This window comes from Cryptotermes secundus, unplaced genomic scaffold, assembly GCF_002891405.2.
Source record: "Cryptotermes secundus unplaced genomic scaffold, Csec_1.0 scaffold824, whole genome shotgun sequence".
NCBI classification, from domain to species: Eukaryota; Metazoa; Arthropoda; class Insecta; order Blattodea; family Kalotermitidae; genus Cryptotermes; species Cryptotermes secundus.
Genome location: NW_019727106.1, coordinates 50,925 through 75,607, shown reverse-complemented (window position 1 = coordinate 75,607; position 24,683 = coordinate 50,925). Strand labels below are relative to the sequence as shown.

At 39.0% G+C, this 24,683-nt stretch overlaps 1 protein-coding gene across 1 annotated transcript in view; it reads right to left on the bottom strand.

Moving 5' to 3' along the window:
• LOC111864487 (DNA polymerase zeta catalytic subunit) overlaps positions 1 to 24,683 on the bottom strand; it is a 78,633-nt gene that overhangs the window by 6,282 nt on the left and 47,668 nt on the right. Inside the window, exons 6-10 of the mRNA XM_033751452.1 lie at positions 22,942 to 23,190; positions 17,066 to 17,179; positions 13,777 to 13,967; positions 9,089 to 9,316; positions 1,872 to 2,100 (exon numbers count right to left, since the gene is read on the bottom strand). Of these exons, the coding sequence (XP_033607343.1) occupies positions 1,872 to 2,100; positions 9,089 to 9,316; positions 13,777 to 13,967; positions 17,066 to 17,179; positions 22,942 to 23,190 (1,011 nt within the window). The remainder of the gene's footprint in view (positions 1 to 1,871; positions 2,101 to 9,088; positions 9,317 to 13,776; positions 13,968 to 17,065; positions 17,180 to 22,941; positions 23,191 to 24,683) is intronic.

The following is a 24,683-nucleotide window of genomic DNA, read 5'->3' as shown; positions in this document are numbered from 1 at the left end:
GACATTTTAACTTGAATTAAGTTTTAAAAAGTGCTAATTTAAAAATCAAATCGACACGTGTAGATTAACAAAGATTTTATACAATTAGAAAGACTGGTAATTTTTAATTTTAACAAGCAGTGTAACAGCTACGTGAGTGATACACACCTGATGATGGCCATTTAGGGCCGAAACATGTAGTGTGGAGGAGGAAAAGAAGTAAAAACTACAATAAAATTTGTTGCACTTAAGACGGTATTTATCCATATATATTGTGTGAGTGTAACAGGATGCTGAAATATAATATTCTGACTTTTAACTTTCACCGTTATGTGTTGAGACTCTTGAGAGAAAATGTGCGATGAAAAAGACTGGAATTTTGGCGCAGTCACAACTGGTTCCTTTATCAAGACAATGTGCCCACCAACACGTCCCTGAAAACCACAGAGCTTGTGACTAACAACAACATGGTTATCATTCCCCATCCTCCCTATTCGCCGCACTCAGCCCCCATGTGATTTTGCTTTGTTTCCCAAATTGAAAATGTAACTAAAGGAAAAACGTTTTGAAACAATGCCTGATATCCAAAGGGAAATCCATGTGGTACTTGACTGCATTAGGGAAAATTACATCCATGGAGCTTTTGAAGCATGGAAAAAATGATGGGATTGCTGTATATGTTCCAAAGGAGGCTATTCTGAAGGAGACAGCAGCTAAAATTGAGTAAGTTAAGTCAATATTTCGTTTTTGACCTAGTCAGGGAACTTCAGCATTCTTTTGCATTACTATTAATTTTCAGTGCATAAGTGTTCACACCATCCAGATGCAACATTTTTATTCTTTCCATCTATCCTACATGCCCTGCTATCTGCACCACAGAAAAAATGTAAGTACATGAAAGATATATAACACAAGAGAACATTAATGCCTTGCACAGAACACATTCCTGCCAAATATATTAACACAATACAATTATCATATATTACAGATATCACATACAGTTTGCAATGTGCACTGCTGAAAATCAGGAGGTATCAGCATTTTTATGGGTTTTAGAGGATTTTTATTGAAAGTAACAATTCATTCCACGTGCAAGTAGACTGAAGTGACAGTGCAACAATTTTAGTAAGAGTAACTATCACTGAAGTTGGCTGTGTGAGGTTGAAACATGTTGCAGAAGAATATACAAAGGACAGAAGGAAAGAAAAAAATGTTTCATTTGGATGGTGTAAACACTCATCTACTGATAATGATTCTGTTAGCCTGCAATGCTGATGGGACCAATAAATTCCAGCCACTAGTTATTGGGAAGAGCGAAAATCGGCATTGCTTTATAAATGTCAGAAAGTTTATAGCCAACAGAAGAGCATGCATTACACAAGCCATCATTACTGACTACTTCTTCTCTGGCTTCATATACTATATAAAGAGAATTGACAGTTACATTCTGCTTTACGAGTACTCAACATTTGACAGTGCATGTCACTAGATGCTACTTATGTTGACTCATTACTACAATTCCTACATGAAATGGTATGCATATCATTAAGTACTGTTTCTCTTTTCACATGGAATAACTAGATGCTGATAGAGGAAAGACTGGTCCTACTGGATGGTGAATGGCATGGCTGCACCTGATGCATTGCACAGTGCACCAACATTGCTAAATGTATGTTTGAAAATGCACTCATTCACAGATGAAAGAAAAATACTCATTTGACTTGAAATTCTGAGAAACTACTCCTGTTAAAACTGGAGAGTACTGCCATGCCTTATATAATTAAATTTAAAGTGCATAAAAAATAAATGCGAAAAGAACTTTGTCACAGATGTATCCATATTGGACTTTTACTGTATCATACATACACTTCATACAAATCTGCTGAACATACCTTTGTAATGTTGGTGTATGTCCTCTCCCATATTCGGATCTTGTTTGCCAAGACAACAGCCACATGCTGAGTCTGTTGCTGACAGTTCAGGCAGATGCCAGAATCTGTTGGTTGGTTACATACTGTGCAATTCATTGTGATGAAATACTGTGAAATAGTGCACTTCTTGAGTCCAGAGGGCGGAGCTGTAGGCAGGTTTGTTACACATTTCCGTGGCATATCAGCATACCTAAATACATAAATTAAGTTAGATTTTTAAATTAAAATAATGCAGGAATTAATAATCGAAATATGCACTATGTGATTGGGTATATTAAGCACAGAGGGAACAAAATTAGGAACCATGGTTTCTCCTGTCTGTGAAGAATCTGATTATACTAACATAATCTTGGCATGTATAAGAATGACTTCAGTCTGAGATGAGTTTGAGAGCAGAACCTGGAAAATTTTTGAGACTCAAAATCGTATAATAGATCAAAATGCAAAATTATTCTGCAATACAAATCATGTCTGAGCAGAAAATGTAATTTTATAAATTAATTTCTTTCACTTACTACAAATGTGTGAAAGAATATAAATATCAAAAAGCATATTACACATGAGATTTACTGAGTTAGTTTCCAAGTTACCAGCCTTTATTCAGCTTCAATAGTCTAAATCTGTTAACCATCCGTCTCAGTTTGAGTGCCTTCACAATTTCCATTTTGTCTCAGATTCTGATGTTTACTGCCAAGATTCCCAATCTCTTCCACATTCTCCCTTCTAACAATTTCATCAGATACACAGCACTTTCTAAATCAATTATCACTTCTGTGGCCTTGATCCACTGGCACAGCAGTTCCACACTGGGCCTCTTTGCTTTGAAAGATCCTTAAAAGACTTCTTCATTAGAAAGTACAGTTATGTCATCCCTTCAGGCATGACCAGAAGACTTAGTATTCATTGCATGAAGCACAGATCTGATGTCTAATGCGAAATTACTTTCAATTCCATTTAGAAGCATTCCTTGTTTTCTCAACAACACTCCAGGTCTCCTGTTCCTCGTGAGTTAACTTAGTTTACCATCCATTAGTTTGACACATGACTATCAGCTCCATAGGCTGAACTTTCCAATTCAGTCAGCACTATAGAACTCATGTCTTTTCAGTGCCTGATGTTTTTTGAATAAAAATGGAGAGGTTACCATCATACAAATAGATTTTTTTATTATTACACTGACAATATATTTTGGCCCAAAAGGTTATCAATGGATGATTTTTAGGAATACATATAAAAACTACAATGCTAGTATAAATTTGTTAGTCAATGTAGGTTGGTAGTTTTTATATTCATTTGTATGTTCCTCATAAATCACCTAATGATGACTATCTGGGCCAAAATATGTTGTGAGTGAAATAATAAGAACGTCTGTGACATAACCCTTCCACTTTCACTTGTAAGTGTCACACAAACAGGACATAACACTACCAGATGATGTTTTCAGAACTACAGATTTTGCACCTACATCAACGATGGTGTAACTGAATGGCATATAGAATACACCCGAATTTCATCGCCACTAATTCAACAGTGATAGTAACTTCCTGCAAAGTGAACTTTGCTCTACAGAAGACCTGTTCCTCGTTTGTACACTACACTCAGAGGTGGACTTGAAATCTCAATCTCTCATTAACTTTTAATATACGAATGTTAGATGTATCTAACAGCAAGTAACATTCCACTGTGGCTGAATGTTAGATTTATCAAATGCAGTACATGTGCTCTCTTTGGGAGTGCTGACAGTTTGATCTTCAGGTTGAAACAACAACAAACCCATGCAAGGTCAAGTCAGTGGTTCATTTGTTAGCTCTGAGCAATAATGAAATCATTTATCATGGAATTGGTTTGGATAGTATTTACGTTTAAATATGAATGTTCATGATGGGGCCAGCCAAATAGAGCACAGCTTTCTTCTGAGAACTAAGAAGTAAATATTCATCTGACCATGCAGATTAGTGCTTCTTGGACTTGCAAGGAAGTGGGTCATTTTCAAGGATTGGTTTTCAGTGGCGAATTATCAGTCAGAAAGTCAGTGTCAAATTGTCAAGTTTTATTTATAAAAAATTTTTGTTTTCTCTCAGTAGAGAGACAACATATAGGCTTTGTGGATAAATCACACAGGATGGTGAATGGTTATGCAATTGCTTGGAGGACACGGAAATCGGTAAAGAAACTGTTTTGCCACCTTCTAGGCATGACTATTCTTAATGCCTATCTATTGCACAAGTTGTGTGGTGGAAAATGACACATAAAAAATTCCACAAATTCATAGTGTGAGATTTGATTGTACAGTCATATGAGGTGAATACCACGGTCAGTGGCGTTTCTCGGGGGTGGCCAAGTTCATGTGGGGCCCAAGTGATTCGACAAGAGGTGAAAAATTCGCAACACTGGCCATCCAAAAAGAAAAAAGACGCCGTGTCTAAATAAGAAAACCAGGAACACCCTCTTCTATTACAAAAAATGTGGTTGGTCTGTGTGTTCAGGCCTGCTTCGACCAGTGGCACAACCACGTCAGGGTGTGAGCACTGAATGGAGTTATCATAAACTGTGAAGTGACGTGGTTCATACTCGTGTACAGTTTGAACAAAGGATTATTGTATATAGTGATTATCTTTTTACAAAATCAACATGTCTGAAGTAAGCCCTTTGGAATTTCATAATATATATAATAAAGATGATATTTTGCATTTTATAATAAAATAATCACAGTATATTTTCATTTGTAAAAATTGCTCTTTGTGTATATGTCGAACATGTAACTATTTTTCAGGCTGTTTTTAGTCCATATTTCTATATTGCATAGAACAGAAAATATGTAGTTTTTCTCAAAGTCTGCAACTTTAAGTACTTAGGGCCATTTGAATTCTGGCTGCAGGAGGCTCTCGACAATCTATGTTATAGGTTAGACGATGTTGCAAAAACTGACATTTCATTGTCTTATATCTGTACAATAGACAATTTTCACACACATGTGCTGAAAGTTCTGGTTTCTGTTGTTTCCAACATCAGATGTCTGACATAGGGAAATGGTATTTCCTTGCCATTTACACTTGTTTGTTTGTTTGTTTGTTCGACAAGTGCTGAAAGTTCTGTTTTCTGCTGTTGTTATTTATTATATCTTAAAGAATGAATCATAACCATGATGCCTGAGAACTGCAACACACCAGCACTACTTTTTCTTGGTATGATATGCCATTTTCATGTCCAGCAGCAATTGTGCTGGCACAGAGTCTTGTGATGTAAACCAGTGAATTAGAGATTCTTTTGTAACTTTGTACTTTGGGCAATGATGTAGCGGTTGGTAGCATACCAAAACAATTTTTCTCAATTGCTACTCAGATGGCACAATAATGAAAACTGTGCTATGAACAAGCTAAATGCTTAAAATGAATTAATGACATCTAATGCATAAAAGCATTCAAATTCATGATCACACCTCATAGTGTTGTAACCCTTAAAATGTGGAAAAAATTCTCTCATTTCAGGAACTATGATACCAGTATCTTCTGATGTGCAAAGAGAAAGCAGTCATCATAACATTTTCAGCATTCAAGAATAATAAATCAGTGTTCATGCTAAGAGCAAGAAATTTTTTCTGAACCTGATCTAAAAAATTTGAGATTTGCATGTATCTATCATAATCATGAAAAATTTACTCTGAGGAGAATTAATGTTCCAATTTGCTACTGATTTATGCCGGTTCTCATAGTTACAGAACTTAATATGAATCTTCTGAATCTATTAAAACCTAATGTAGCAGGCAGCATAAACATTTTAGAATGATATGGGAATAACGATTTGGACAGGATATGGAAGAAGTAAAATTTATGTTAAAAAAACTCTGTTTCTTATTTCTAACTACACATGATATACAGAATTACTGGGTTCTTTAACTTTTTCCATCGTCCGGAATTCTAGGTAATAGAGGACACTTTTCAGAAACTGGATGTTTTCGTCTTCAGGTGAGAAAGGAAGACACCTACTCATTTGAGCCCGTTAGAAAGTGATTGAGATAGCTCTTTCTAAGGACGGAAAAAGTACAAAACCCCAGTAATTGTGTGTGTCATCCACCATTGTCAGAACCCTTTAGAATCTACATATGATATGTTTTGACCGTAAATGGTAATCACCCATATGACATATACAAATAAGCCAAAAGCAAACATTTTGTTAAAACATTACATTTTTAAATGTGTGGAGAAAATAATGAATTTGATCACATCACTCTTAGTGAAACAATAACACTGAGCATACCTGTCTGTCTCTGAGTTATTAGTCATTTATGAAGTTTTATGTAGTTCAAATTTATTATCTAATTGGGAACCTCACATTCCTGTCTTACAAATTTTTATCTTCCATGTGCAGTTTCTACCAATCAACCCATGGTGAACTATAACCGTATGCTGTATGCTAGTCTGCTATAATATACAGATAGTATTCCTGTGCTCCTTTGTTTGGTAAGTAGCTGGGGTTGATTTGAAAAAATACGATGGAAAGTCATGTTTAAATTACCACCATGAGAAAATCATAATTCCAAAATATTGTTCAATATAGGAGATAGCCCATTTCCTGAGCTTGCTGAAGAGTAAAATTTTCCCATGTCAAGTGGACAGAGGGAGCCATCGGAAGGGGCAGAAGCAAAATGGTGACGTCGGATGAGAAAGTGGAGGCTTGTGCCCATGCATTTGCAAGGGAGATCAATGACCAGATGACCACTGTGTATCAGGAAGGTGTACCATCATATGACACGGTGATCAGGCAGAAGAGGTGCTTTCATTGTGGACAAACAAACCTCAAAAATGAACCCCGAAGTGGAAAACCATCTCTCGCCATGGAAACGGGAATTGTGGCACATGTGGAAAGCTCTGATCCTATGCAATAGGTGGATAAATATCAAAGCTATTGAACATGAGGTCTGCACTAGCCATGGGTCGGTTTTCAGCATCATCCAAGACGAGTTACACATGACAAAGGTCGCTGCGCATTGGGTGCCACGATTGTTGATACCAGTTGAAAAACAGCAATGGATGGATGTGGCAAAGAAACTTTTGCAGATGTGTCAAGACAAAAAGGTGGAATTTTTTGACTGCCTCATCATGATGGATGAATGTTGGGTGTATCATTATGACCGTGAAACAAAGCAAATGAGCAAGCAGTGGATACATGCAAACTCGCCACCACGAAAGAAGGCCAAATCCCAGCCATCGTCAGGAAAGGTGACGTTCAGCATGTTTTGGGATCGGCAGGGTGTCATCATGACCGACTACGAGAAAAGGGCGTCAGTTTCGCTGGCGAGTACTACCAGAATCTTCTGAGAAAATTAAGGGAGGAAAACAAGAAAAAGTGATGTGGAATGCTGGGAAAAGGTGTGTGACTTCTTCACAACAATGCACTGGCTCATGCTATGACAACATTTGCTGCCAGTTTGGGATATGAAATTCTACCTCATCCGCTAGACATGGCACCGAGTGACTTCTGCCACTTCGTGGTTAGCGATTCAAAGACAGAGACATAATTTCTGCAGTGGAGGACTTCCTAAAAAGTCAAAATGAGACCTTCTATGATCAAAGTATCCAGCAGGTAATGCATCGTTGGGGAAAATGTGTCGCCTTGCAGGGGGCATAAGTAGAGAAGGACTAACTCACATACAGTTTCTTCTACCTGTGTCTCTGTTTTCTCTGGGTGATAATTAAAATTTTGTGACTTCCCCACATATAAGGGAGGGTTAAGTTAAACAATGATATTAACAAAGAAATACTGTCAATTTTACAGTTGCGTCCATATAAAATTAAGCCACATCTGACATTATGCATTATTTTCTCCACATATTTATATGTTCTTTTTTAAAAAAAATGTAATTACAACTTAGCTACTTCTGGATTATTTATGTATTTCACTTGATGGTACCTATTTATGGTTGAAACATGTGGAATATAGTCAGAAATAATGTGATGGTTAAAACATAAGACTTAAAAATAAACACAAGTAGGTTGTAACTTAATAAAAAAAATGACCATTTTTATCAAAAATCAGCCCTGAAATCTTGTCATGGGGGTTGGAGAAAGTGAGGTAAAAGAGTGACAGCATGAAATATAGTGGGAATGCTGATACCAGCACTTGCAAAGGCCTGTCATAAATCCTGAAAATGGCTAAATTGTCTCTGCCAAAACTGTAAACTGAATTATTCTCAATAATATATAAGTCCTGGGAGATAGAAAAGAGAGTGGGGAACAATGGATGGCCATAAACGGCCTCTCTTTCAGAGAGCTGGGAAGATATGAGGGTTTGTTGTAAGATAATACACCCTGGTGGAAATACCAATGGATATCATGACTTGGGACACTATGGATTTCAACAGCAAATTGAGGAAAACAGGGAATTGGGATAGTAGAGTTGAGAGTCATGGGCTATAGACTGGACAAATTGGGTTGGATTCCTTGCAGGGGCAGAAGATTTTTCTCCTCTCCACAGCATGTACATGGCACTGTGACTCAACCAGCCACCTATCAAATGGGTAACAGGGGCTAATTCCTTGGGTATAAAATGTTTGAGGCAAAAAGCTGACCACTCACCTCCATCAAGTGCCTAGGTCAAAAATTTCATTTCCCCATATGCCTTTTTGGTGTGGTGGTTAACTAATTAAGCACACAAAGAAATTTACCTTCTTTTTATGTTAAATCGAGGAAAACTTCAAAAGCAGATAACTCAGCCTCAAGATGAACCAAATCTGTGAATCAGAGCCCCCTTTGAGGAATGAACAATCACAGATGTACTCAAGAAATTCCTCTCCTCTTACCTTATTTGCTCCCACGTCTGACAAGTGGTCAGAGAAATGTACCCATATGCAGATTAAGATCTACTATTTAAGCCAGACAGCAATGCATGGAAACAAATTCCTGACTGTCATGGTTTGCAAGTGAAGTGTTTCCAGATTTTGCTGGTCAATGATACATTAAAAGGACCTTGACATTTAAAAACCCTGGACTGGGCATTAGATTGACCATTGAGAAACTGGTAGTGAATGTGTAGAAGTGGATACAAGTATTCTGGACTTCGGAAAATTGAAATTGAACCTTAAATTCAGAAGACTACAATGGTATGAATTACAAAAATAAACAGAATATGCAACATCAATATATCTTCTAAATTTGTAACGAACTGTTCAATGTTACTACCATGACTCCACTTCAGCCCCAAGAAGTGAAAAACACCTGTCAAGTGGTGGAATAATAACCCTTGTGATATAGTACGTAGCATTGGGTCGCAGACTTGGATCAGCTAGTAAGTCAAGTGGTGACCTAACCAGGCGAATCAGTGGTAACCCTGGTGGCCCATTCACAATGACATATGGTACTCTTTCACGTTGCCGTGGCTCAGCACGCCTATCAGTTTGTAACCAGCGCCTGAAATCATAAGGAAGAATCATATTATTTTGTTACATTTGATAATGCAAAATAGAACTTATTTTATTTATAATAGAAATATAATAGCTTAGTCAGCGAGTAATGTGCTGTGCCCTGGATGGCTATATTATAATTATATGCAGGCACAGCAGGATTCTTCTCTTCACTAACACATATAAATCAGATGTGGGATCTACTCAACATGTCTCCAAGGCCATACAATGTCTTCAGGATATAATCATAAGCACAACTAATAATCAGCACTCTTACAAAATTGTATCACTGAATTAAATCCTGAATCAGTTCCACCCTCATAACTAACTTCTTAAAATCTATCTTAATCTCCCACACAACTATCTTCTGAGCGATGACCCCATGTAGTCTGGTAGATAGGTACTGATGTTTTCGAAAAATGTGTTGCCTCTATAATCAGGAGCTTCCAAAACCACTGGTATCTATCCACTAAAGTACACAATGTAACATTCCAGAACATGTAATCTTCACAGTCCCTGCCATCAGAACCTCAAACCTCACATCTTACTCTTATCATTCCATGTCTTTCTGACACTTTTTCAAGATAGTTTTTGCCATCAAAATTCTGTATGCATTCCTTGCCTCTCTCATTACCCAGGCCATCATATAATTCTACTTTAAACAATTCTGTACTTTATCCATTTATCTTCAATATAAAAAGAATTCTGGCAGTCCCTTTACACTTTTCAGGCATCCAGAGGTCAGAAATATAACAGATACAAAAAATAAAAAAAACTTATACCTGTAAATTTATCTAATGATGCTAATGTCAATACTGATGTTACAAATCACCCATAAAGTCACAACAATTAAAAAAATCACACAGATAAAATTTCAGAGTTAGCATCTGGATGAGTGAGCAATATATTACATTTGCTGCCATACACAATGCAGGATGTGTGCTTAACTGTGCACTGCCAAATTTGTCACCTGATATCTTAATACATTCATTTGTGCCAGTTTTTCTAATAGTTGCTCACAGCATATTGTGACATTTTTGTACAGTATGAAAAATATCTGACCTAACAACTTTTAAATCACCTCACCTTAAATCAGTCACAACTTTATAATATTTGAGGTTCTCAGGGAAGTACAGTATGCGCCAAAAAAGACAGTACTGAAATGAAAAGACGTCCTGTTGATACCACTGTCTATTCATGTGAAGACCTCTTGCACGACAGAACCTTCTCAATTCCTGAAGAAATGGTCCGATCACCATGTCCCTGTAGTGTTCTTGGGTCATGGTGAGAGCATTGCCTTCCTCTTCCTCAATGAAACAGGGGTATAATATACCGTGTGCTGAGACAGCACACCATTTCGTCACACATGTACTATGTAGCGGTTGCTGGACAATAACATCTGGCCTCTCAAAACCAAGGAAGCAAGTTGTCTGGTGACTACTTCAGTATTAGCAGAAATAATACTGAACTATGAATACTTTTTCCTCCGTCGAGAGACCCATTTCCAACAACTGCACAACACAACTTCCTTTTCACTATTGGGAATGCGTGCGGCTGGATCTATGCCATGTCAACAAATGCTCATGCACGTCTGAGATGGGCGAGTTTCTGTACTCCACATTTTGATGCATACTGTATTAAGACTGTGGTCTTCTGGGATGCAGCACTGTGTAGCCTTGTAGATGACTACCAACATTCTGGAAGAAACTACTGCCTCAATCTTCTCCTACACAAAAGACGGAGGGACTGGTTTTCTCCAAAACTCTGGTAATAATTTGCCAGACTATAGCTCAGTTGGTACAGCAAAGGGCTGGATGGCAGGTATTCAATTCCTGCCAGGGGAAAATATTTCTTTCCTCCACAGCATCCAGACCAGCTTTGGGGCCCCTCCAGCCTCCTATCTGGGGTGTACTGCGGGAGTAAATTGGCCAGGGCATGAAGCTAACCAGACACCTCCATCTATATGCTGTGTGTCCACGATCCGTTAGGACTCATTTTTTTTTAAATTTTGCCCTGCAATGCCATCTGTTGATGAGTTGTGGTATTAAGATTCTTCAAGTTTCAGCTGTGGCTGTCTATAATTTCAAAGTGCAAGCATCGCTGCATCATGTGTTCTGACCTTGAATGTAACAGTACTGTTCTGATGCTCGTTGGAAAATGGTGGTTGAACGGAGTGCAAACATCAAATTTTGTTTGAAATTAGGCAAAACAGCTGGAGAAGCGTACAAAATGATGAAAAGTGTGTAGGGTAGTGATTGTTTGAGTTGCTCGAACATTTTTCGATGGTATGCTGTATTTTGTGATGGCAGGGAGGACACTGAAGACACTCCACGTGCATCAAAGCTGAGAACAAGTCGCACTGAAGAAAATGTGAAAAAAGTGACTGAAGTCCTTGCATCAGACAAATGTGTTTCTGCAAGACTCATCGAGGAGCTTTTGGGAATACCAAAAACTACTGTGCATCAAATTTGGACCGAGGATTTGGGCAAATGGAAGGTCAGTGTGTGGTTTGTACCGCATGTGCTGTCAGGCGATGAAAAACATGCCAGAGTGGAACGCTGCAAAGACATGTTACAGTTGGCCAAAAGTGATAGACAATTTACAAAATCGATTGTTACTGGTGACGAGACATGGTGTTCTCAATATGAGCCTCTCACAAAGCGGCAGAGTGCAGCATGGTTGAGCCCAAAGAAGCCGAAACCAAAGAAAGTTCACATGCAAAAGTCGAATAAAGACACTGCTAACCGTTTTCTTCTATTCCAAAGGAATTATTCATAAGGAATTTCTGACAGAAGGTCAACCAGTGAATTCTGATTATTATCTCAGAGTCCTCAATCGTTTGTGGGCGAGAATTCTTCGAAATCGACCTGAATATCAAGAGCAAGTTTCCTTCTCGCTCCTCCACGACAATGCTCCACCCCACGAATCAAAGATCGTGCGCAATTTTTTGCCCAGAAAAGGGATCACAGTCCTTGATCATCCTCCGTATTCGCCAGATTCGGCTCCAGCAGATTTCTGGTTGTTCCCAAAAGTTAAGGAGACCATCACGACACCATCTAGGACATCGAAAGGGAATCTACCACAGTTTTAAATGCAATTCCACAAAAGGAGTACTGTGACTGTTTTCAAAAACTTTTCAATCGATTCAAGCTATGTACTGATTTAGAAGGAGATTATTTGGAATAAAATATTGAGTGGAATTTTGAAAATAATTCACGTCTTGTATTTTTAATGAACACAGTTCTTACAGAACCTGGCCACACTGTGTAGCGCTGAGGTCAAGCTTGGTGGAGCTATACTTCCACTCCCCCATATGTCGTCATGGCCTAGTGCTTAATTAGGTACAGGGACAACTTTACATGTTGTCATACTGTGCAACATTGCAGTCTTAACCATAACTTTATTTTTAAACTAAAACAAAAGCATTTACACAGCAGATGTTCAGAGGTCATAAGATGGCTACTGAAACGAATAACTATTATGTTTTGGCATGAGAAAGTGAGACTCTATACAGAACATCAGCTAACATGTGTATGGTAGCGAACAAATGATATGCCTTAGTCACTCAACTTGACTAACTTCGAAGAAAAATAATTTCAGCTTTAAGGTACAGATCATTCCAAGTAGTAAGAGTGCTGACATGGAATGTATTTTCACATTCTGTATTCTCAGCTATTGTGTTAGTTAAACAACTCTTTTCTTTATTTTTTTAAGTTTAAACTTTGTTACATCAAATGGAAACCATCCATGATGAAATGGAGGCAACCCATGTATTACACAATACTGTAATGACATTTATCTTATATTGAACTTAATTAAACCCTTGTGTGGGTACTGTTGCTTATGAAGTGGAATTTAAGTGTGCACTGTTGTTCTTTGACCAGACAATTTCATGAGAATCAAAGAATATAAACGTAATTAACCTCTTTACAGCTGTGAAATGTAATGTTCTACATTGTGGGAAGAACATAAATACAAGCCTGATAACAAAGTGATTCAGGCAAATATCTGGAAACAACTGCAACGGTTGTAAAATTTTGGTCAAAACTGTCATTATATAGTGATAATAATGTCAGGTTGTACAAGACCCTGTCAATGAGGACCTAATATAACAAAAAATTAAAGTCAGCAGAGATGCAAAAGACTAAAGCTTTAATATGGCATAAAATACCGGACACCAACCCCAAAAACCCTTTACTATTCAAGAATCTCAAAACATTACACATGCTACAGTGATCATCTCCAAGGTTATCTCACAGCATGGTATATGACAGTAACACAAATTATGTACAAAATTGACAGGAACATCTTGGTAACAACGTGAATGACAGAACTGGGAAGACAACATTAAAATGAATTTCAGGGAGATATGTGAATGTGGATAGTGAAGGAACTAGTTCTGAATCCTATCCAAAGGAAGCTGGGTTTGCAGCATGGAAATAAATAGTTAATACAGCAATAATTTACCTTGCCAGCTCTAAAGCAGGTACACAAGCACCAGGTCTATAACCTGACATACCACGATACTCTCGAGCAAAAATCAGATCTTGCATGTTGATGCGTCCTTGCAATAATTTGGTAAACTGCTGACAAACATAACTCTTGACTAGACTCACATCCTTGGTCTCAAAAACAAGTCTCAAAGATTTCTCCAGTATCTGAAAAATGACACATAAAATTTCATTATTTTAAAACAAGTAATTACTTTAACCTTAAAGAGCCGAGCGACGCCATATGGCATCATTAAAATAAAGTCAAGGGGGCAAATGACGCCATATGTCGTCGCGCAGTCCACGCGTGCAGCCGGCTTTTTAAAATCTAATTTTAAGTTATAAATTCTTTTTCTACTTACATGATTTTTGGTCACCAGCTTTATAAATTGTCTCTCTTCCCACATGCATCGTCTAATGGAATGTTGGCTTCGTGTGGAAATCTTGGAAACATCCGGAAATGCAGAGTCCCACATCACACTTCACGCACTTTATCCGGACGGTTCTTCGTTTCCCACATGAAGAGCACACTTGACGCCTCAATTTTGAAGAAGAGGAAGTCTGCCAGTGCTGTTGTTTGGCCTCCTCTATTCAAAATGACCCTGATGAAACGGCAGGGGTTCGACCCCTGGGCCGTTGACGGCGAGGGGGGTCCCTTCCAGCATGCTCCAGCATGTTCCGCACAAGGTCGAGACAAAATTATCTGTGTAACAATTTTGCGCCACAGGATGACAACAGGATATAACTGTTCAGAATCGTCAGATCCAGGAGATGGAAAAATAATTTATTTGTCCATTTCCAGGTTCGACGACAGATGCTATAACTGTTTGCCATTATGTCCGCTTTGTCGACATAACCCATGTGCTTGTTGTAGTTAGCAACAATTGCTGGCTTGATGGCATTTCTGTGCTCATCACAGAAACTGCCTTCTGCTGGAGAAGAGTGAATATTTGTCAGCATGTAAACGTCACGTTTGTCCTTCCAAACTAGTGCTGTCAAGTTCTGTCTCACCCTAACACGAATGTCCCCTTTCTTCAGTCGAAATTGTCTTCGCTGAAAATCGTCAGGCAAGCCCTTCCAATTAGGTCTGACTGTCCCACAGCACGTTATGTTCTTTGTCATCAGTTCGTCAAACAAGTAGGGTGAAGAAAAGAAATTGTTCGTGTACAGTTTGTGACCTACGCCCTCAATACATCTGCATAGGTCCCTAACTGTAGCATGTATCGCTGTCACGTCTTGGCTGGCACGTGTCCTGTCTTTTCCTAGGTAAACTTTCATGTCATAAGTATACCCAGCAGTGTCACAAATTTTGAAGATTTCGATTCCGAAACGTTTGTGTTTCTTAGGAATGTACTGCCTAAAAACCACCCACCCTTTGTATTTTACAATTATTTTGTCAATGGCCAAATGTTCAGAAGGGTTATAATATTTTTCAAATGCATCATTGAGAGTGTCGAAGATGGTCCGAATTTTCCATAGTCGGTCATAACTGTCGGCATTCCTGTCAATTTCCGTACTGTTGTCTGCAAAATGAAGAAAACGAAGAATGTGTAGAAAACGGCCGCGTTTCATTGTCTTAGAGTAGAAAGGTGTGGCAAATTGTTCTAGAGTCGACCAGTAGTCCTTTTAGTCTGCCTCTATTATCACGTCCCATTTGAATGATTATTCCTAGAAACAGAAACATCTCAGATTCGGTCACGTTAGGCCACGGAGAAGGTCTGTCTTGACGTCTGTCTACGTGCTGATGGTAGTACCTGTTCGTCTCTTCCACCAGCAGACGGATAATCCCAGCGAAATATAGCATGAAAACGCAGAAAGGGCTGGAATCCTTATTCACGTGTGGAGCTTCATTGGTATTTAACCCCACAGCTCCACTTGAATAATTATTCACACTCCTCTTGCCACGCTGGTGTGGTGGTCCCCAGGTTGCTGATGAAGATGATGGATCTTCGNGATGGTAGTACCTGTTCGTCTCTTCCACCAGCAGACGGATAATCCCAGCGAAATATAGCATGAAAACGCAGAAAGGGCTGGAATCCTTATTCACGTGTGGAGCTTCATTGGTATTTAACCCCACAGCTCCACTTGAATAATTATTCACACTCCTCTTGCCACGCTGGTGTGGTGGTCCCCAGGTTGCTGATGAAGATGATGGATCTTCGTCGACTTCGGGTTCTGAGCCCGCTATTTCCTCGCCACTATCAGAATATTCTGTACCACAGTCTGAATCGGTGTCAATTATCAGCTGCTTCTCAATTTCGTCTTCTGCCAAGTGATATGAGGCCATGCTGGCTAGTTTCAATTGTGATGTTTTATTCACAACACAACACGCTAGGATAGAACATTCTGGTAGTGAGGGGCTATGTGAGAACAGTACCTCTTTGTGGTTAGTTCGATATATGCACAGTCAGGGTTTCTGAAGGACAATTCTAATCGCATCACTTATAAAACAATGCAATCTCAACTATCTACCATGGCCCCATTTCGCATGCAATAAGCCAATATTGAGATGCCGCTCATAAATTACACCGATTCAGAATGCATTACAGACGAGAGTGAAAGGCATTGCGGGGGTAGCTCTGTGTGTTTAGTCCGAGATGTAAACAGAATCATAACGCTTATAAAACAGCGCAATTTGAACTATCCAACATAGCTCCATTTTGCATGGAAGAAGATGAGATTGAGAGGCCGCTCTGTGTGGCTAGCCCGAGATATAAACATGCAGTGTTTCTGAAGTACAAAGTACGATAAGACTTGCCCCCACTCATGCAATAGTAGAAAGGATACGACGTGACTGGAGAATGTGCAGGACAAACATTAGCTTCCTCCCCTTTAGAAAGATAAGACAGGAAGAGAGGATGTCTTGCAGCATGCATTTATACTGCAGAAACGTTTTGTGAAGAAACTTTCTGCATATTTGTGGACAGACATTCAAAATTGGGAATTTTTTTTTTGGAATGAGTGCAAAAATTTTTACAGATTCTAAAATCTGTAAATTAAAATATCTGATTCTATATTCTTTCTAGATAAAAACAGCTTTTATTTCGTTTGTTTATCACAAAAATTGTAGAAATCACAGCATTTTGAGTAACGTGATTACAATTTTTATTACTCTACAATCGCGGGCATTTAAATTAACTCCGTCCTGATACCACTACCGGAATTTAAATGTCCCATCTCTTAAAGGTTAACTTGATAAATATTACAGATTATAACTAGAGGTACTGAGTGGGTGAAACAAGATTTAATACATAACTAAATATCACCTTAGCTACAGCAGGGCATCCATCTCGACGAACAGTTTCGATTCCTTTTGCATCATAGACTGGCTTCTCTTGATCTGGGCTTTCATACATATATCCAACATAGCGCTTCTTGGTCTACAGAAACACAAAATATATACCACAGGATAGTATAGGAGTTATTGAAGTAATGACACGTGGAATATCTGAAGAGATATAAACAGCAGAAGCTAATATAATCCAAACTTACTACAAATGAAGGTGCTTCTCTGGAATACAGAAGTCTCAAAATAATGTAATGTACAAAAATGTATATACAAATATTAGCATACCTTAATACGAGGGATGTACTGAAAGTCATGAGAAACAAATTTTTATAAAGTATCATGCTTTATTATTGACAAAACAAATACACCACCTCAAGATACAGACCTTTCTTCATTTTTCCGCATAATCACCACTTCTTTGTATACATTTCTCCCCGCGTTCTGGGAGTTTGAAAATTACCCTTCTGTAAAATTCCATTCCAGCCATCCGAAGACACTGACGCACTGCTTTCTGAATTGCCTCCCTTGTCTTAAAACGTTCACACAGCTGATCCTTCACAAATCTGAAAAGATGGTAGTCAGAGGGTGCCAGATCAGGGCTATAGGAGTGGTGTGGAAGAACTTCCCACCCTATCTTTGCAATTGCTTCCAATGTGAGGCAAGCGGCATTGGGGCAAGCATTGTCATGCAGGATGATGATGTTTCGTCCTGGACGTTTATCGTGCAATGCACGTTGGAGCTTCTGCAGCTTCTGGACATAATGAGCAGCACTGATGGTTTGCCCAGGTTCCAGGAATTTGTCCAGAATAAACCCCTCTGCATCCCAGAAGACTGTGCCCATCACCTTCACAGCTGATGGCACTGTGTTTGCCTTCTTTTATGATGGAGAATGCAAATGGTGCCATTCCATACTCTGCTGTTTTGTTTCAGGCTCGAAATGGTGAAACCAGCTTTTGTCACCTGTCACAATACAGAGCAAAAAATAATCGCTTTCGTGTCGATATCTCTGCAGCAGTTCCGAAGTGATGGCTTTTCGCTGACCTTTGTGGTCTTCGGTCAATAACCGCGGGACCCAACAAGCACAAACTTTCCTATAGCCCAAGCTTTCAATCATCTCCTGTACTGCACTGTGCCATATTCCAAGTTTTCAGGCTGTTGTGTCCACAGTCACATGCCTGTCATCTTGAATGATGTCATCCACTCTTTCCTTGTTGCGTTCAGTTGAGGCTGTTCGAGGACGACCGCTCCGAGGCTCATCTTTGATGCTGGTGTTCCCATCTTTAAAATGTTTCACCCATCTTCGAACACTGCTCACACCCATGCGCACACTTCCATAAGCACGCTGAAGTCTGTGGTGAATTTCTGCAGCAGGGATTTCCTCTTTCACAAGAAATTCGATGACAGCACGCTGGCTAAACGACATATCGTTGGCCATTTTGTTAGGCGTGATACTGGTAATGTGATGCAAGCTATTGATGTCACAAGACACTCAAGGTGAACAAAACAGCTGGTTCCACCCACCACTATACTCTCTATCGTCTGCTGTTCCCAGGTTGCATGCAGAAAAAAGCTGCTCATGACTTTCGGTACGACCTATGTACATACTTCTAACTTTCCAAGTATTGAATCTCATGTAAATTTTCTTTAGCCTAGATCATTTATTAAGAGGATCTGTCCCAGTCCAAGGTTTTGTGTGCACTTCTGTAACAAGATTACTTTTGACAGTGAGGAGTTGTTAGCCACACAACCAACACCCAAGCTGGAGGACCACCCCTTGTCGGCTGTCCACGAATGCTTATTCAATATATTCACAACTTCCCTCCATACCTGGAAGGAGGTATACGTTGCCGCCTCATCACCAAAATGCAGGGCAAATTCATGACATAAAGGCAGGAAACAGATGTTTTGAAAATGTGGCACAGTTCAGATATTTGGGAACAACAATAATAGATGAAAACCTGATTCAGAAGGGAATTAAGAGGCGATTGAAATCAGGTAATGCTTGCTACCATTCAGTCCAGAACCTTCTGTCTTCTCATCTGCTGTCCAAAAAAATATAAATTACAATATACAAAACTATAATTTTGCCTCTGGTTCTATATGAGTGTAAAACTTGGTCTGACATTAAGGGAGGAACATAGACTGAGGGTGTTTGAGAACAGGGTGTTGAGGAGAATATTTGGACCAAAGAGGGATGAAGTGACAGGAGGTTAGAGAAAACTGCATAATGAGGAGCTTCATAACTTGTACTCTTCTCCAAGTACAAAAATATGGAAACACGCAACAAAAAACACATTACCGTGACTAATATGGTGTAGCAAAATCTCTGGCTTGCAGTCTCCTTGGAAAGGAGAGATAGAGGTCCTGTATGATTTGCAAGGGAATCTTGTACCATTCTTCCTGCAAAACATTGGCAAGTTCTGTTAATGATGATGGAGCTGGATAGTGCACACGCAGATTTCTCTCCAAAACAGACCACAAAGGCTCAATAATATTGATATCTGGCGATTGTGGGGGCCATGGCAGTCATGACATTTCATCTTCGTGCTCAGAAAACTAGTCCTGGATGATGTGAGCTGTGTTAAACATGGGCATTGTCATCTCGGTAAATGGCATCAGCACTGGGGAACAAAGTTTGCAACATGGGATGGACCTGGTCGCCCAAAATGGTCACACTGTCGTTGGCAGTGACATGACCTTGAAGGGTAACGATGGGTTCGACAGAATACCATGATATGGCTGTTCATATCATGATTGACACCCTTCCACATTTCACTCTTGGCAGCAAACAATCTGGATCGTAAGCTTGGGATGGCGTTCTCCATATGTAAACTCTGCCAGAAGTCGGAAACAGCATGAAGGTGGACTCATCTGACCAAATGACCATCTTCCATTGCTCCATAGTCCAGGTTTTATGACTTCGGCACTACACTCTCCTCTTGGTGGCATTTTGATCACTGATGAGTGGCTTTGGAATTGCAGGTCGTCCATAAATACCCTGCTTGTGGAGGTCCCTTCATATTGTTTTGGTGCTGACAGGGTTTGTGAGCATGCCATTCAGTTCAGCAGTCACTTTTGCAGCTGTAGTCTTCTTATTTTTCGTCACAATCCTATGCAATATTCGTCTATCTCGATCACTTAACACACATTTCTGTCCACGCTGGTGTTTAACAGTTGTGGTTTTTCCAGTCCTCCTGTATGTGGTCATAATCTTGGATATTGTGCCTCGCGAAACACCAAAAACCTCAGGTACCTTGGTTACAGAAGCACCCGCCATACAGGCCCCAACAATTTGCCTGTGTTCGAATTCTGTTAACTCTGACATGATGCACTAAAAACTGCACAGAGCACTGTCTCGACAATAAATGAAGCTTGCAACTTATTGCGGAGGTTGTGCAGGTAGTGGTATTGGGCAGATGTGACAGCGTCACCTACAAACGTCGCTAAAATAAACACTTCAATTGAGGCATGCATTTCACAAGGTGTTTCCATATTTTTGTCCATCCCCTGTATAATTAGAATAATCAAGTCAAGGAGGATGAGGTGGGTAGGGCATGTAGCACAAATGGGGGAGAAGAGGAATGCATAGAGGATAGTGATGGAAAAGCCAGAAGCAAAGAGACCACTGGGAAGACCAAGGCATAGGTGGGTGGACAATATTAAAATGGATCTTAAAGAGATAGGATGGGCTGGTATGGATTGGACTGATCTGTCTCAGGATAGGGACCAGTGGATGGCTCTTGAGAACATGGTAATGAACCTTCGGGTTCCATAAAATGCTGGGAAATTCTTGAGTAGCTGCAGAATTGGCAGCTCCTCAAGAAGGGCTTAGCTCAATGAGTACGTAAGTAAAGAAACATTTCTTTGAGAATTGAGAATTACCACATTTACTTGGGTAATTTATGCACACTTTTACATCAAAAAATCATGTGTGAAAGGTGTGTTTCATAAAATATATTAATATTACTTTTCAGAGCATAATTTTAGTCCTTGGATTACAGGGATTACAGATAGATGTGATGTGGCAAAATGGCATAGATATGTGGGTCTATGGACTCCTTAATGTGGCTCCCTGATGAACACAGTGATAAATATTCCTCTTGATAAAATTCTGATTACTAAATAATTTTTGCAGAAATGTGATTAAAGTTGAATGCAATGTGGAAATATGGTAACACCTACAGATCTGATGAAGTGATTCCTTGATAAACAATGGGAAAAAAATTCCCTTTGATAAAATTGTGACTGATGCATAATTATTGTGAAAAATGCAATTAAAGATAAAGGTGATGAGGCAACAATATATAGATATTTACTCCTATGGACTCCATGAGATTTGTTGATGAATAATGAGATGAATATTCCCTTTCATAAACACTGCCCAACACACAATTTTGTGGAATATGACTGAAGTTCTTCACACTATGCTGCTTCAATGGATTTAAGTTTAATGAAGTTTTAGTGAAAATTATGTGCTGGTCAAACTTTTATCGCGATAAAAACTACAGCAGCTATTCTTCTCTGGAATTACTTCTTTAAAAGCAGGGGCATGTATACTTGAGGAACAAGTTATGCAAGTAAATTAAAATACTTTCATGTGAAAGTCACTAGACAAAGTGTTCAGATTAATAAATGAATGTACTAGATACAAATTACACATATTTACAAATAATTAATTGATCTACAAGTATTTATAATCAGTGGCAGTCCATTATATCACTCTTCGCTAGTTCATTACTGGTTCCATCTTCACAGACACACAGATAGGTTTTGTGCTGTCAGTGCATTCTGACATTGTTGCCTCTGGTATGTTATTGTAACGTGTCGGAATCCAGAAGAATCACTTCTATGGAAACGCTAGAATAGACCGTTGCATAGGAAATAAACAATCACTCTATTGTAGTTGTAACAGGAGTCTCCATGGTTATAACAGAGGGTTCATTTGCATAGCAGCGACCGAGGTTATAAAACGGGGTTGAATGCATTCACACAGTTAGTCTGCTATAAACCGCCAGAGAAGACAGTCCAGTACCGGCCGAGACATTGTGTAAGCAGTAATTGTAACACTGCAAGAGTTAACGATTGTAAGGTGTGTGTAAGGTGAGAGAGTGGAATAAATTCGCTATATCAAATACCACGGCGTAAACTTATTTGTAGCATGACACACACAAAACCCACTACACTATTTTGTACTGGCAAGTTGTGGATCAATTATAAAATGCTGCCACTCACTCTTGTAAGTATATGTTGCTGCAGAAACATGTTTTAACAAGCAACTGTGTAGCAATGGATGCTTCTGTGACATTTCTCTGACATTTCGGTGTCATGTCAAATTGTTCCCTCCTTAAGGCTCATCACTCTGAGGAGCCTTCGAATTTATTACTTCCAGCCTTCATTCCATGTACAATCAGTCCTGCACTGCAATCTGCCATGGCCATTTCAGGGGTATTCCCTTGTCAGTGAGGTTCCACAGCTGGCACTCTGCAGCCATCCTAACAAGTACTGCCCTTGGAGGTTGAACTGTTATTCTCACCCTGCATACTCCCGCTTGGTGTGTGGCCTTGGAACTGGGCCTTGCTAGGCTACTCACTGCATCCAGAAGGCATTCCAGCAGCACCATCATGACTCTGGCACGCTGAGTCAATATCACCTCACTGCTGCCTTTCATATGGGGGATGAACAACATACTTACCCAAATAAATAAATATATATACATAGTTAATCTAATAATGTTAAAGTACTGTTTCTTGAGTCACAGTCATAAATCTCAATGAAAGTTCATATTTCAAAATGAGTTGGCATACGTATGAACTCCTAATTTTGAAACAACTCAATATGTTCTAAAACCCTCACCTGTAAAATACATGGCTGATAAACCTTCTCTAATTTCAATTTCACTGGTTTTGGGTTGTCTAGAGTAACAGCTTCTGCAATCTCTGCTCCTATCTTGAAAGCCTGCTCTCGACTCTTACCAGGGACCAACACAAACAGGGAGTCAGTATCCCCATATACCACATGTGCCCCCCAGCGAGGAGTTGCTTCTACAAGATGTATGGCTCTTTCCAGTGTCTCCCTTGCCTTACTCACAACACTGTCACCAATCTACACAGGAAAGAAAACATGTGAAATATCTGGGTAGTCAAAACCTACAAAGCAAATTTCTCTCATGAGTATGAACATAGATATGGCCAAACAATTCTGTACCAGTAATCAACAGGAATATAAAGATATTCTCCAGTTAAGATTTTCATGTGTGTTTTCTGTACAATTGAGTTCCTCACCGGGTTTGATGTATAATTAATGAAAATACAAGTCTGATGCAGGTCTGAACTATCTGTACAATCCAAAACCTGAGTTTACACTTTGTGGAGATACAAACATCCCATTGAAAATTGAGGTTGGGGGGGGGGGCGGAAGAAGCAGAAAAGTTAATTAGTAAGAAGAAAGTAAAGGTATCCCTGTAAGAGGCCATGGAGGCCCACAGGAGTATATGTTGTATGTCATGAGCAGTTATTGCTTGCTGTTGGTCTACAACTTTCCTCATGGAAGCTGGAAGTAATTGTGTATCAGCCTGTTCTGGCTTTATATGCATGTTCCTTGATGTTGTTTTCATTTCTGATTTTTCCAAAATATTTGTGCCTTATCTTTATTTTCACATACTGTAATTCTGAATATTATTTGGTTTATATTACTTAACATGTTCTCTCTTGGTAGAGTAGTGCTGCCCTATCATCTGCAAATCTGTCTTTCATGACCTTAGTTACTCAGAGCCCTAGCTCCTTTCCTTGGTTCCTTGTCTCGTGTTAGACTGATATTTTTATATTTAAATTAGTTCATGTACTGATATCCAAACATGCCATTGGGAAGCTTGTGACACTATGGCAAAATGGAGATGATGATTTTAATCCTCCTTCACATATCACATATCATGACAAGGACAGTTCAGATAGACAAGGATGGAAATTAATTTTAACATTTAATGTGAATCTCCCAGGCATAAAATTTTATAAAAACATCTGAGTAATTTTGGAAATGGAATGTGATATACTGTACATTATTCTGGTAATGAGAGACAGTACCTCTGAATTTTCATGGAGACCAGACAGCAATGTATTTGAAAGACGTACAAGTGTAAATCACAATCAAGATGATATTTAACACTTTCCATGCTATGGGAATACATAAACGTCATCTGACAAGTGAGGTTAAGATAGTTTACATTATAGTATATATGGATAAATACCGTCTTAAGTGCAACAAATTTTATTGTAGTTTTTACTTCTTTTCCTCCTCCACACTACATGTTTCGGCCCTAAATGGCCATCATCAGGTGTGTATCACTCACGTAGCTGTTACACTGCTTGTTAAAATTTAAAATTACCAGTCTTTCTAATTGTATAAAATCTTTGTTAATCTACACGCGTCGATTTGATTTTTAAATTAGCACTTTTTAAAACTTAATTCAAGTTAAAATGTCTATAAGATCTCTGTTCTTTCTTTTTCAAATTTTTAGTTAAAATTTTTTCAGGGTACATGCCCTATATCTACGGTGCTGCAGCGGCCACTTCTTGTTTTTATCGTTGTTCATGTGTTGT